Source organism: Castor canadensis, chromosome 2 (assembly GCF_047511655.1).
Source record: "Castor canadensis chromosome 2, mCasCan1.hap1v2, whole genome shotgun sequence".
In the NCBI taxonomy this organism is placed as follows: domain Eukaryota; kingdom Metazoa; phylum Chordata; class Mammalia; order Rodentia; family Castoridae; genus Castor; species Castor canadensis.
This window is the reverse complement of record NC_133387.1, coordinates 67,362,639-67,375,609: the sequence shown is the minus strand read 5'-3', so window position 1 is coordinate 67,375,609 and position 12,971 is coordinate 67,362,639. Positions and strand designations below refer to the sequence as shown.

Here is a 12,971-nt window from a genome sequence, read left to right as displayed (position 1 = left end):
ACCAAAACCCACTAGATTCTGTGATATACAAATTAAATCTTGATTAAAAAAAAAGACCCTAAGCAGGCCAGCTGGAGTGTATGCTAACTATGGATGAACAAATGAGAGGGGCAGTGTGGAGTAGAGCTCGGTGAGTTCCACCTGTAAGTCAGGTTAACCAGCTTCCCTCCCTGAGTTGTTCAGTTCTGAAGGTGTACAGAGCCACAGGCTGTTTCAGAAACAGAAGTTTCTGAGTCTGGGGAGGCTGGCAGGTGGGCAACAGGTGACCATGCTCCAGACTCCAGCCTGCCCTGCCCAGCAGGCCCTGCCCAGAAGAGGCTGCCCTGAGCTCTGGAACATGCCTAGCCTAGGTCTCACGACTTGCAGGGGCCGTGCTTTCCAAACCCCAACCCAGGAAAGATCATCACATCCTGTAGCCATGGACACTGAGATACACAGTTATAAGTAGGGTGTGTCTCCAAAACTCTGAGCAGAAGGCTCCAGTTTTCCAAGACACACCATCGGTTCAGGCTGAACCGATCCAACGCGCTGCTTGCTCAGGTAGAGTTAAGGAGCCTGCAGCATTTACCACAGCAAGGCACAGAATCGAGACAAGAAGCCCCCTCCACGCCTTCTACTTCTGGTTCCTGGGAACATTTTTGGGAATCTTGGCAGGAAGTTCAGTGTGGCAGAAACATGGAGACTTCCTCTTACTCTGCCAGCACATCCCCCAATAGCAACTGGCCGTGTTATCTAAAGTAACTGTATCTGGAAGCTTCCTCTAAGCGAGTGACAAAAGCCTGCTGCAGAACCTTTATCTGATGCGGGAATAGGAAACTGCTTTCTTATCTGAGACCTCACTTCAAAGAGGGGCTGCAAGTTTCCATCCATCCCCACTTCTGCTGCCTGGCCTGAGTCACCATCTCCTATCTAGATTAATCCAATAGCTACCTCATCGGCCACTCTCCTTCCACTCAGGCCCCTGCCTTCTTTAAGTCAAGTCACATCAGCAATCAGAGAGATGCTTTCAGAACATGAGTTCTGTCATCCTCTGCTCAGAAGCCTGCAATGGCTCCCATCACGCTCAGAGTAAAATCTGAGTAGGTCCACAAGGTCCACATTGTGTGCAAACCACACATCCTCAGTACTGCATGGATTACACATGTCCCGCCTCCCACACACCCTGGCTGACGTCACCTCCTCTCGTCCTCATACTCACTGCTGTTCCTCCACTTAACCTTGCCCTTGTGCTTTCTGCCTGGAAGGCTCTTCCCACACTTCCACTGCTAGATTCTCACTCCCCAGGGGTAGCCTTCCCTGACCACCTGTTTGAAGGGGTTGTCCCACCCTCTCTAACCCCTGCCTGTTTTTCTCACAGTTATTTACCACCATTAACCATCATATATATAACTGGATTGACTCAAGTGGGCTTGTGATTGGTTTTTCTACCCAGGTGGATGTGTTATTTTTATATGACTTATTTATAACACACCAATGTTTCTCTATCATCCCGGTAGAAATAAACAAAGACCAATTCCAAGAGAAAAATCAAAAGTGACTCATGGGCAGGGAGAGGAGACAGAAAACTTTATAGCAGGAAAAAGAGAAGGTAACTTCAGGGACGCCCTGGGCTGCCCCTGAAGGCACCCTGGAAGCACCTTGTGGGATGGGTGCATCTTTGGTTTTCTCTGGTTGGTTAAGTTGGGAAAAAATAGGGAAGCTATCAGTCATGAATCAAGGCCTGGCATCTGGGGCCTGTTGCTCCAGAGTTATTGTGTGGTATCCCACGCTGTTAGAGTTGCCACTTGGCTCTGCAAGTCTGACCTGGGCTGGTTATTGTAGGTGAACAAAGTGGTTTCCTGGGCAGGTACTGCAGGTTGCGGATTTCAGTTCTATTTCTGTACATCATCCATTTGGGTATTTAGTCTCTGCTCCCCACTAGAATATAAAGAACACTCTTCTACTTACTTCTGTATTTCCAGAGTCTAGAATAGTGCAGTTCTGTAGTTGGCACTCTTAGCTGTTAGTGGTTGATTATGATATCTATCTAGATCTAGTTAGAAAAGTTGTGGCTCTCCTACACCCGTGTAAAAAACCAACCACAAGTCTACTTGATTCAATCCAGTCCTACAAATGTTTGTTGAGTGCTTGCTGCATGGCCTAGAGGACACTCCAGGTTACACAAGATAAGCATTATGGGCTGAAAACAGATTGAAGACCAAATGCTGAATGCTTTGGCCTGTGCTCAAAACTTCTCTCTCATTTTGGTTTATCTCTACCTATAAGACCATTTCAGGTTTCAAGTCTTCATTATATTTTCAGAGGCTGCTCTGGCCTGTATCTACTTCCTCTAGCACTCATTTAGTTCTCAAAAGTGCCTGTGTGATAGCTGGTTGCCTTTGTTTGGTTTTGTTTTTGGAGACAGGGCCTCACTATGTAGCCCAGGCCGGCCTTGAACTCAAGATCTCAAGATCCTTTTGCCTCAGCCTCCCTCACATGCTGGGATTGCAGACATGCACCACTACAACACCTTTTTTTTTTTTTTTTGTCTCCTGAGACAAGGTCTGACTATGTTACCCAGCCTGACTTTGAACTCCTGGACTCAAGGAATCCTCTCCTTTCAGCCTCCTTGGTAGCTGGGACAATAGGCACACACCACCCACCCAGCTCTTAGTTGTGTTTTAATGAGGTAGTTATCCTCTGAGTCTGGAAGTATGTCTTGTCCCTGGTAAAGGTGACACATAACAGGGTCTGGAGATAGATGTCTCCCTCACCTCCCACATTTGACCCTTTCACTGGGATCCAGATGAGATATCGCACTGACCTAAGGATTCATCCACCTTCTACACAGAAGTCATACCTGGCTCAGGACTGCCAATTGAAGATGTACTGGCAGCATGGTGGCTTGGTCACCCAAAGCTGGACTCCCACTTGGGCATCTCAACTACTTTCTGATAAAGGTTGTCCATTAAGTTTTTTACATATATAGACTTGTGAGTTGCCTGTTCCTCTGCAAAGAAGAATCCATGCTTGGGTTAATTTACTTTACTCAAGGAACCAAGAAAGAAATAGAACTGAGACTGCTCACCAGTGGACTGCACTCAGCCATTGGAGATGGAATGGAAGCGCTAATGGTCAGGGATGTAGGGTTGTTGGGGCCTGTAATCCCAGCACTTGGGAGACTGAGGAAGGAGGGTCCGAAGTTCCAGGACAGTCTGGATTATAAAACAAGACCCTACCTTGAAAAAAACAAAACAACAACAAAACATCTAGCACACAGTAGTTGCTTCTTAAGTGTTTACTGAGGTACGGCAGAAACTGGAGTTTTGGTGCCAGGACCAAACTCCAGGGTCTCCCCATGTCAGGTTCCAATGCACCAAACAAAGACAAGTGATTGCAAAGAGCAGAGAAAGGAGATTTATTACCCATCACAGCCACAGGAAGAGGCACAGTAAGCACTTCAGTTTATTTTCAGCCATCTTCGGGGTTCAGACGTGAGCTTTACGTTTAAGTAGACAAGAAATTGGATGGGGGTGAAAGGTGCACGTAATCATTACACAATCCTGGTCAGGTATGGCCTGGTTGATCATCATTTCAGGCTTTGTTTTGGGAGGGGTTCTGGAGAAGTTGTCAATTGTTGTCATCACTTGAAGGGAGCAAAAAATAAATAAATAAAAATAAAAATAAGGAAGTCATTGTTGCCTGGCAGTGGTCTGACTTGAGGAGGCTGTACTGTTCCTTTTTGGGGGTGGAGGGGTAGCTTCCTCATTCCTCCATGTAAACGTGCTATCGATCAGTCCTGTCCTTCCTGGATTCCAAGGTGGACTTCAACTTAAATAACTTAGAACAAAGACAGATACAAAAAAGGAGGCAAGGATGCCAGTCTTTTCTCCTGCTTTCAGTCAATTCATGGGCCTAAGTAAGGAACCAGTTCTTTTCAATGAAAGCAGTTTAAGTTTCTGTGACATTGCCACACACTCTAATCTTGAAATGAGAAATGCCACATTGCAATAGCAATCATTTTCAATGTTCACTCATTTTGTCACTTAATTTGCTCAGCTGTCACAAGATACACTAAATAAAAGGCAAACAATAGAGCTACAGAGTAAAAGAAAGCTCTGAAAAAGAGAAGTGTCATCTCATAGTTTCTGTTTGGGAACCACTTGTGCTCCCAACCCAGGCCCACTGAGATGTGGATTCTGCTTCCTAAGGAGCACAGAAAAGCTCGAACCTCAGACCTGACAACATAGCTTTGAGTCTCTCAACAATGACAAACCATACACAATCTAACCTCTGAACCTGTGTGCCCTGACTTTCTCATGAATCAGACTGGGGAAAGTAAACACTGACTATGACCCACTCATATGTGGCCAAGGCCTTTTGAGAGCAATGAAGAAAACACAAGGTCTACCCTGGTTGCTGGCTTCATTTCCTTCAGATAACTTTTTATTTTTTCTAACCTGGTAAATGTTAGAAATCACATAAACTCAGCCTTCCAGACTTCTGGACTTCTGTCATCACATTGCCAATATACAAAAGAAAGTGGGGAGGGCCTGTGTTTTCTCCTCTAAGACTCCCTCCCCTCCACAGGTACCTCTGGGCCCACCATGGGGCCTGGAGGACAATTAGCTATTCCAGCTAGCACCAGGAGGACTCTGAGCTCTTCACACAGAGCCAGGCCTTGGGGAAGTCACTCTTGAGCCTAACTGAAATCTCTCCTGGTCGGTCAGCACTTTCTCCTCTTGCCAAGTCATCAATGAAGAAGGACAGACCGCAGGTAGGCACTCCCCTAATCATCTGCCATGGACTTGGAAGCAGTTCTGAAGGTCCCTCAGCTTTCACAGAGCCTCATTTTACTTGCACAGAAGCTAACACTTCTGAGGAAGTTATTCATTTCAGTCAGGACCCCACGGACTTGCAAAGTCTTAAATGGGTAATCAGCCACTTTACTCACTCTAATCTCCATGAGGGAACAGTTCAGCCTTCTTTTGCAAAATTTAAATCCACTCATGGGAGTTCCCTGGATACCCACCCTTGTTAATAAATCATGTCTGGTCTAGGCCAGGGCATTTTACAAATGTCTCATTTTGAGACGTCACACTGGCTCAGGCACTCAGTAAACTCCCTCCCAGCTGCGCTGCCCAGAGTCTTGGTTTGCAGGGTGGATTCTGCCTGCCTTCGCCAGGCTGCTGTGGGCCTGGTGGGTTCTCATCAGCCTCCCCAGCCAGAAAGGGATGCTACTCTGATGGATCCTTGCCATGATCTTTCTTGTGGTTGTTGGGGGATAGGGCCCTACCAGCTGGGAAACAGGATACCAAGGTAAACTGAGGCTTGTGTATTCTGCAAGGACTATGTTGGAACGTTTCATTTTGTATCCCACCATGGTACCATCTACTCTCAGTTCAGAGCTCAGGCCCACAGGGAAAGTCTGAGGCGTACGGCTGGGTAGATCTTCCCATGTGTCTCCACTCAGAGTCCTCTAGGGCCTCCAGTGGCTGGAAGCAGGGCAGGTGCTTGGAAGGTTGCTGTTGTTTCAACTTTGTGAAAGTGATTTCACTTCGAGGGTCATTTTAACCAGCTCCTGGCTGGTCAGAACCACAGGCAGTTTAGTTAGTTCTGAACTCTGAGAAAAAATTTTCCTGTGCCATCTCAGGAAAAGGCAACCATGTGATCACACCCTTTTATTTTTTAAGCTTTTGTCAAACATCCCATTTGGTATCCTGGAGGCCTGAATCCCTTCAGCCCACACTTCTCCTGTGCCATGCCCACTCCTGCCCCCATGGAATTTAAGGTAAGGTGGCCCTGGCTGACAGGCCCCTCTCCTGCCCTTCAGAGTGGGCCTGGCAACTATATACCATTTATTTTCCTGCGTGTGGTTTGGAGGACATCCTGCTTGTGAGGGCTGGGTTTCTGTTCTTTGAGGTGCCCAGCTTGCCACCCTCACTTCTGGAAACCCGGCCTCCATCTTCTGCCAGCACTGGACCACTTGATCCATTTCCTTCCTTGTGGGTTCTCCTTAGTGGCCCAGGCCCTTCACCAGCAACAATTCTTTGTGGGCCAGCTGCAGGTCCCTGGGGACTGGGCTCAGTCAATTTTGGCATTTGGGTTAGTGGATCTTTCCACTTTCTGGCTCCCGTCTTGGAGTTGAATTCATATATTTCTCCGGTCACTAGAGGGAAAAAAAATACAGCAATCATATAAAGCAAGGATTCACGTAATTCTGCTTAGCCGTACCTCTGCCCTGCTCTGTTCTCACTGCCAAGGAGGGATGAAGCAATGCTGGAAGGTATGAATCACTGCCACAGACAGCAGGCTTGTGAGCAGCACAAAAATCTTCCTCCAGCCTGACTTTCCACAGGCTGAGGCTCCAGTCCTGGGGGTGGGATGGGGTGGACCACCTAGCTCTTCTCTCTGGACAGGAAGGTTTGTGGGGGAGGAGCAGCCGCAAGGGCATCTCATGTGCAAGATGAGAGGCAATATAATTCTGAAACTCCTGTGGGCATGGACTAAATTAGGTTCGATTTTTAATGAGGTTACCCATTAGGTTCTGATTTATTTTGTTTGTTTTAAAAGACCCCTGAATCCCTGCTATAAAGAGGAATTCACCAAGTAAGGAGGAGAAGCCTTTGATTTTTATTTATGTTTGGTTGACAGAGATTTGTAGACACAGACACAGAGGCCTGGCCCCACTGGAGAAGACGTAAGGGAGCCATTTTTATTGTGTCGGAGCCAGCAGACACTAATTGATGTGTTTGTTCACATTAGGCCAGTTGGCTCATTTCTTCCTTTTTTTCTTCTCTCAAACACACAAAAACTGCAAACGTCCTCCCTGGCTTTTGCTTTGGGAGCTTGGGTTTGAAGCAAACCCCTGCTCCTGTCATTTCCATACAGCATGAGTGGCCTCTCGGCTCAGGATCCCACCAGCACTTATGCTAATGTGGGCACATTATGGTAACAAGTACCTAATAATAGAGAGAAATTTAATTCCAACAGCAGCAGCTTTGCACTGGAGAGGAGCCATCCTCCTTCCAAGGACCAGAGCAGTTTGCATATGAGGGTGGCAGTGAGCCAACACACTTGCCTCCTGAATTTGGTTTCCTTCCCTTTATTCACGTCTATAATTGAGCCTTTGTAAGTGAAGGGATGTGTGTGAAGGAGCTAAATTTGGAACTGATTCCATGGGGGTGATAAGAGCTCTGGAGGCCAGCTTTATCTATGTTCATTGCACCAACCAAGAAGAAATTCTTGGCCCTGATCTAGTTAAAAAAAAAAAGCCAAACTTGCCATTTCTTCCACTACTAATAGGACATCCCTAGAAGCATTCAGGTAGGATAGGTGAGGGAGTACTAATGAGTAGGAAAAAGTGTGTGTTCTTGAATTCACCAAATCCCTAAATTGGTTTGTAAATAGGGAAGAAGAAAGAGGTGCAGTCCATGAGTGGGAGTTGCAGGTGGAGCCTGGTGAGGGCTCACTCAGGATCCATGCCTGCACATCTGCAAGCTAGCTGTGCTCAGAGCTGATCTCACATTGTATTTTAGCCCAGAAGGGTCAGCCCTGTGTTATAGGCAACACGGCCAAATGGATCAACAAACCGAGTTAAGAGCAAGAAATTGGACAGGTCCTCACTGGAAAAAGAAAAGCATTCTTATGGGTGGCATTGCCACTTAGTTACCTGGGTCTACAACTTCTCCATCAAAGACAGTGTTCATCTGGATCGTTTCCTAAGGGGGAGAGAGACAACTTCAAGCACAGCCCTATAGTCCTCCCCAGGCAAGGCCATTCATCCTCACAAGTCTGAGTCCTTTCCCAAATCAATGTCAGATTCTTGACATTGATTTATTCAACAGGCCCTGTGCTAGGTGCTGGGGACACTTTGGTGAACAAGGCAGGTGTGGTCACTGCCACACAATGCTTGCCACTGAAAAACAAGCTACAATGTAGTCACAGGCTACGACAGGAGAGATATTGGACTCTGTGGGGTATAGGTAAGAGTGAGACAACGAACCCAGACTAGGGGTTTAAGAAAGCACCCTGAGCAAGTGACGTCTAAACTGTGTAGAAGGAAAAGTTGAAATGACACGTGACACCAGTTAAGACCTACATTGCCTTGGTGGGGCCATTGCCAGGCAGACTTGCACAGCAGACATAGGTGAGCCCTCAGGAGCTCCCACGCCAGCTCCGTCACTCCTACCTTCTCCAGCTGCCTAAGCCATGCAATGTCACATCTAAGTTCTGTGGTCCATGTACTCTGTGCCACCCTCCAGTACCTGTCCTTTACCTAATGTATCTGTCCCTGACCCCGTGGACACCAACCCCCTTCTCTCACATAATGCCCTCAAAAGGTCAGGGTCTTCAGCACACTAATGAGAACAGCATGCAGAGTTTAATGAGTTTCCTTCCTGTGCGTGATCACCTGTGCACTTCCCCATAGCTCCCAACTCTGAAGCCAGAGGTAATGGGCACATGGGTTTCATCCATCGAATCACCTAGGCAGCTCCACTTTTTACGGTCACAAGGATTTATTTAGTTAGTTGATTAATATTGCACAGTTCTAAAGCCATCTCTGAGGGGCACCCCAAAGATACTTCCCTGGACAATGAGGCCTCAGAGATCAAGCATTGCCCCTGCAATGTTTGTAGACTGGCTGGAAGGTATAAGCACTAAGATGGTGGGCTTAAACCAAAAATTCCAGTGCATGGCTTTGACCTCCTCTTTGTGCATATTCACCAAGTGTGTGTTGGATTACCACAGAGTTTCATTATGGGGGAGTGGGAAGAGCTGGGGAATCACCTTCAAGTCATCAGGCTCAGTAAGAGAAAGAAAATGAAGAGGAGGTGGCAAGGGAACTCTCCAACTGTCCTGTGAGCTTTGCATTGGTGTGGCATTTAAAAATTTTCAAAATATCTCCCCACCCACTATCTCGGGGCAGGGGTACTCACTTCTATTTCACAAATGAGAAAGGCTCAGAGAGGCCAGGAATCTCCAAGGTCATATGGATAAGCAATAGTGCCAAGGCCAGACCCAACCAGTGCTCTTTCTCTATCACTTTTCTGCAAGGTTTTGGAAAAGCAAAAAATTAAATCCCATTGAAAGCTAAAGCGCCCGTTCTGGTCTTTAAGCTCCACTCCCCCAATGCACTCTGCTGGAGAGCTGGTGTAGATAATAAACACCACTGTTCAATATTTATGAAACCCAGTGCTTCTGCAAACACATCTGCAGACATGTTCAGTGGAGGGAAGGAATTCCATCAGGAGCTCATCACACGGCAAGCTGTGCCAGTGGCCAAACACACATATCTTCCTGAATAATAAATATCTCTATGAAGCCACCACCCAACACCCAGGACTGATGCCCACGGCTGAACACTCACCACCGCAGCCTCTCGCTTCATATCCTTCATGTCTGCAGGGAGAAAACAGGCAGCAGTGAACAAGCAGCTTCTTGGGCACTAAATTGACCTTAAAATTCCACCCTCACAATGGGATTTCCCCAAATCAGGCTATGAACTCCGTCTTACAGACAAGGCAAAGAATTTTTCCATCTGTAGACATGTTAGTTGACAGATTTCTATTTTCTCAGAAAAAAGTACCTATACATACATATATGCAATACATACAAAATTTAAATTAGAAAAAACTTTTTCCAGTTTAGCTTTATTACAAGACCTAGGAAATTAGGAAATTAGCTTTTGGGTGGCTTGCAAGATAAAAAAAAAGATTGAATTGATAACTTTGTTCGTAGCAGAGGGATTTTTTTTTTTTTTTTTGCATCAGTTCCCTAAATTCCGTTTAAAAAAGTAACTGGAGTCAGGCGTCAGTGGCTCACCACTGTTATCCTAGTTATGAGCAGAGGCAGAGATCAGGAGGACGCTGGTTTGAAGCCAAGCCCAGTCAAATAGTTCACAGAGGCTCTGTCTGGAATAAACTCATTACAAAAAGGCAGGTGGAATGGTTCAAGCAGTAAGAGCTTCTGCCTAGCCAGCATGAGGTGCTGAGTTCAAACTCCAGTGCTGCCAAATAAATGAATAAATAAATAAATAACTGAATGGAGAGAGTTTGAGAAGATTTCTTTAAGATCATCTTCACTCCATATGATCAATAAGGATTACAATCAGAATTTGAACCCTGTATAGCCCTAGTCTTGTTCCTATTGGACCCACACATCTGCAGATGGAATGAGCAATGCAAACATTGTTAAACAACACTTCTCAATCCTTTGTCCTATCTCTCCCCATAACCTGGAGTCACCTTGGAGCAACAACTCAGGGGCAACAACTCAGGGACAGGATGAGACCCTTATTTGGGCTTGGAGCTCTCAGATAGACCTTGCTCAATTTTAATTTCTGGCTCATCTGACTGTCCTTGGTCCCCCTTTGTAATAACTTGTGAAAATGACCAAATCCATTACAACCTGAAATTAAAGAACCACTTGTTCTTTCAGAAGAGGTGTGTGCTGTCAGAAGGGGTTCTACCTCTCTGTATGCAGCAACAAGTAGATACTGTCTGTGCATAACACACAGAGAGCTTATATTTGTTTGGTTTTTGTTTTGTTTCATGATACTGGGGATTGAACTCAGGATCTTCTGCTTCATAGGCAGATGCTCTACCACTTGATTCATGCCCCCAGCCTTTTTGCTCTAGTTATTTTCAGATAGGGTCTCTTGTTTTTGCCCAGGCCTAGCTTTGGACCATGATCCTCCTACCTTTGCCTCCAGAGTAGTTGGTATTACAGTCATGAACTGCTATGCCTACTCCCCACAGACAACTCTTTATGCCAGTCCTACTCAGTGGGATCTAGGTGGTTAAGCTGAGCTGACTGGAGCTGACCCTGGATAGGAAGCAGGTAGGACCAACATGAGTGATCAGAGTGGGCTAAAAGCACCATGCACTTGTCCCTTCCTTGCTTCAGCAACATCGGCCTCTGCTTTCTTCTACCCACAGTGATACAGCTAAGAACCCATGAAGACATGATTGTGCTCTGGCTGGTTCTGAGTTGGAGGCCTGTTTATGGAGTACAACCAACAAGCAAAAAATCAACAAAGAGAATAGGCCCTGTACGTACCTTCCTCCTTTGCCCTGTGGGGAGAAAAAGGAATGAGTATAAATTAACCTGAAAGTATTCTGTACAGGTGCACACATGATAACATGGGATCCTTTGAGCAACTATGTTTCTTGGGATTCTGTGGTTGAATCAAAGATGGGGACCAAAAAGGAAGGCTTGGCTACAAACCCTGCTCTAAACAAAGTGCCCCTATCACTACCGGCTTTGGAGGTCCTGGGAGTTTGATGAATTTTAACCTATTGCCTTATAGAACTAAAGGGAACATGGTGTCTCTGACAAGTACACCTGGTGAGGGCATGACCAGCCCAGTTGGACTGCCAGATGATTCTTCCTATTCCATTTTTCTCCCCAGTAGCCAGCAGAGTACGGGGCTTGGCTCACAGCAGGGAGGATTGAGGGATGGCAGCTCAATTTGGCTTTCTAAAACATGAAGAGCTAGACTTGGACACTAAGACCCCTCCCATGATAACCTTGGATTCTATAATTCTGCGACTCTAATCTTATTCCTTGCTATTTGCCAAATATTGACTGCCACATGGGGTGACTTACAGAAAAACCAGATCTGAGACTGAATTTCTGGCTAGTTTTTCTAAGTTGACCATGCTGAAAACAATATTTAAAATATAAGTAGAAACAACCAGATTCAAGGTGCATATTTAATAGTTAGCCATAAATTTCATATGAATTTTACTGTCTTTTGGATTGCTGTAAGTCCTTCAATAACTTCTACCCAAATCCCATTACAGGACACAGCCTTATGGCACAAGCTTATGTGCCACTCTTTTAGGATCAGGGTTTTAAAAAGTCAATTTGCAAGCAGAGTCCAAACAAAAATGCCTTTTTTAATTTCCGCAGATGCTCCAGGATTTCTTACCTTGAAGTGAAGGTTGCCAATAGCAACAAACTTCCCCAATAAATATGGCAAAATGCAATGCACATATTTCTGCTAATGCTTTCTACTTTCAAACAATCTTTCATCCATACATTTTTTTATTTGATAGTTAATAGCTAATCTTCAAAACAACCTTTAAAAGGCATATGAGTCTTATCACTCCTTTTTGCCATTGGAAAATCCCCAATCTCAGAGGTTTCAACACCCCAAGATACTTGGGCATAGAGCTGAACTTGGAATCTAGAATCCTAAACTCACTGAGTCTGAACTCTGGAGAATAATGCAACAAAATCTAAAAGTGCTGGCTGTGATGTTGTAGCATTTGCTCCTTGTCAGGAATGGTACCAAGCGCTTTCTTTGCATTTGCTTATTTAATTGGTTAGTTTTGCAAATAAGGAAGTTGAAGCTTATAGAGGTTCTTACTTGTCCTAAGAATTGAACCCAGGCCTTGTCTAGCTCTAAAACCCCAGCTCAGAGCCATCATGCTGAAGCTGTAAGAGCTGCTGAAAATCAAGAAAGCTGACTCTGGGAGATGCTGGTGCCAATTCTGTATTCTGTTCACTTCATGCCACTACTTCACTTTAGCCAGGAAAGGACACTACACAGTTTGCCACAACAAGAGGCATATGTGCAAGCAGGTGAGAACAGGAAGGAGAGAGCCTCAGCTTGTGTTTACCCTGTGTTTCCCTGGGAGTGGGGATCAGAGCTACATGCAAAAGAACAATAAGGGTTTAGTCACACGAAAGCCCAACAAAATCACTGGAGACAAAAGATTATTCCCTTATCTGTTTTTTTTTTATCCTTCTAAAATTTCACCCCCCATCAATTATGCTACAAATAAGAGCACCCCATATTCACTGCTACTCACAATGGGTCTTTTCTGAAGCTTTTATCCAGGGCAAGGTCACCAAAAGGTTGAGAGTCAATTTTCCTGTCCCAGCAGGGCCATTTAGGGGAGGCTGCCAGGGGAAGTTAAAGGGACGATTTCCTGGCCCCACAGGTATCAAAGAGAGCACACAAGGCCTAAGGGCAGCTGGAA

General features: G+C 45.6%; 1 protein-coding gene across 1 annotated transcript in view; it reads right to left on the bottom strand.

The window, feature by feature from the left end:
• Positions 1-3,393: 3,393 nt before the first annotated feature.
• Cdhr3 (cadherin related family member 3) overlaps positions 3,394-12,971 on the bottom strand; it is a 63,393-nt gene continuing 53,815 nt past the window's right edge. The window contains exons 16-19 of the mRNA XM_074064966.1: positions 11,240-11,253; positions 9,350-9,381; positions 7,652-7,700; positions 3,394-6,148 (exon numbers count right to left, since the gene is read on the bottom strand). Coding sequence (XP_073921067.1) covers positions 5,838-6,148; positions 7,652-7,700; positions 9,350-9,381; positions 11,240-11,253 — 406 coding nt within the window. The 3' untranslated portion in view covers positions 3,394-5,837. The remainder of the gene's footprint in view (positions 6,149-7,651; positions 7,701-9,349; positions 9,382-11,239; positions 11,254-12,971) is intronic.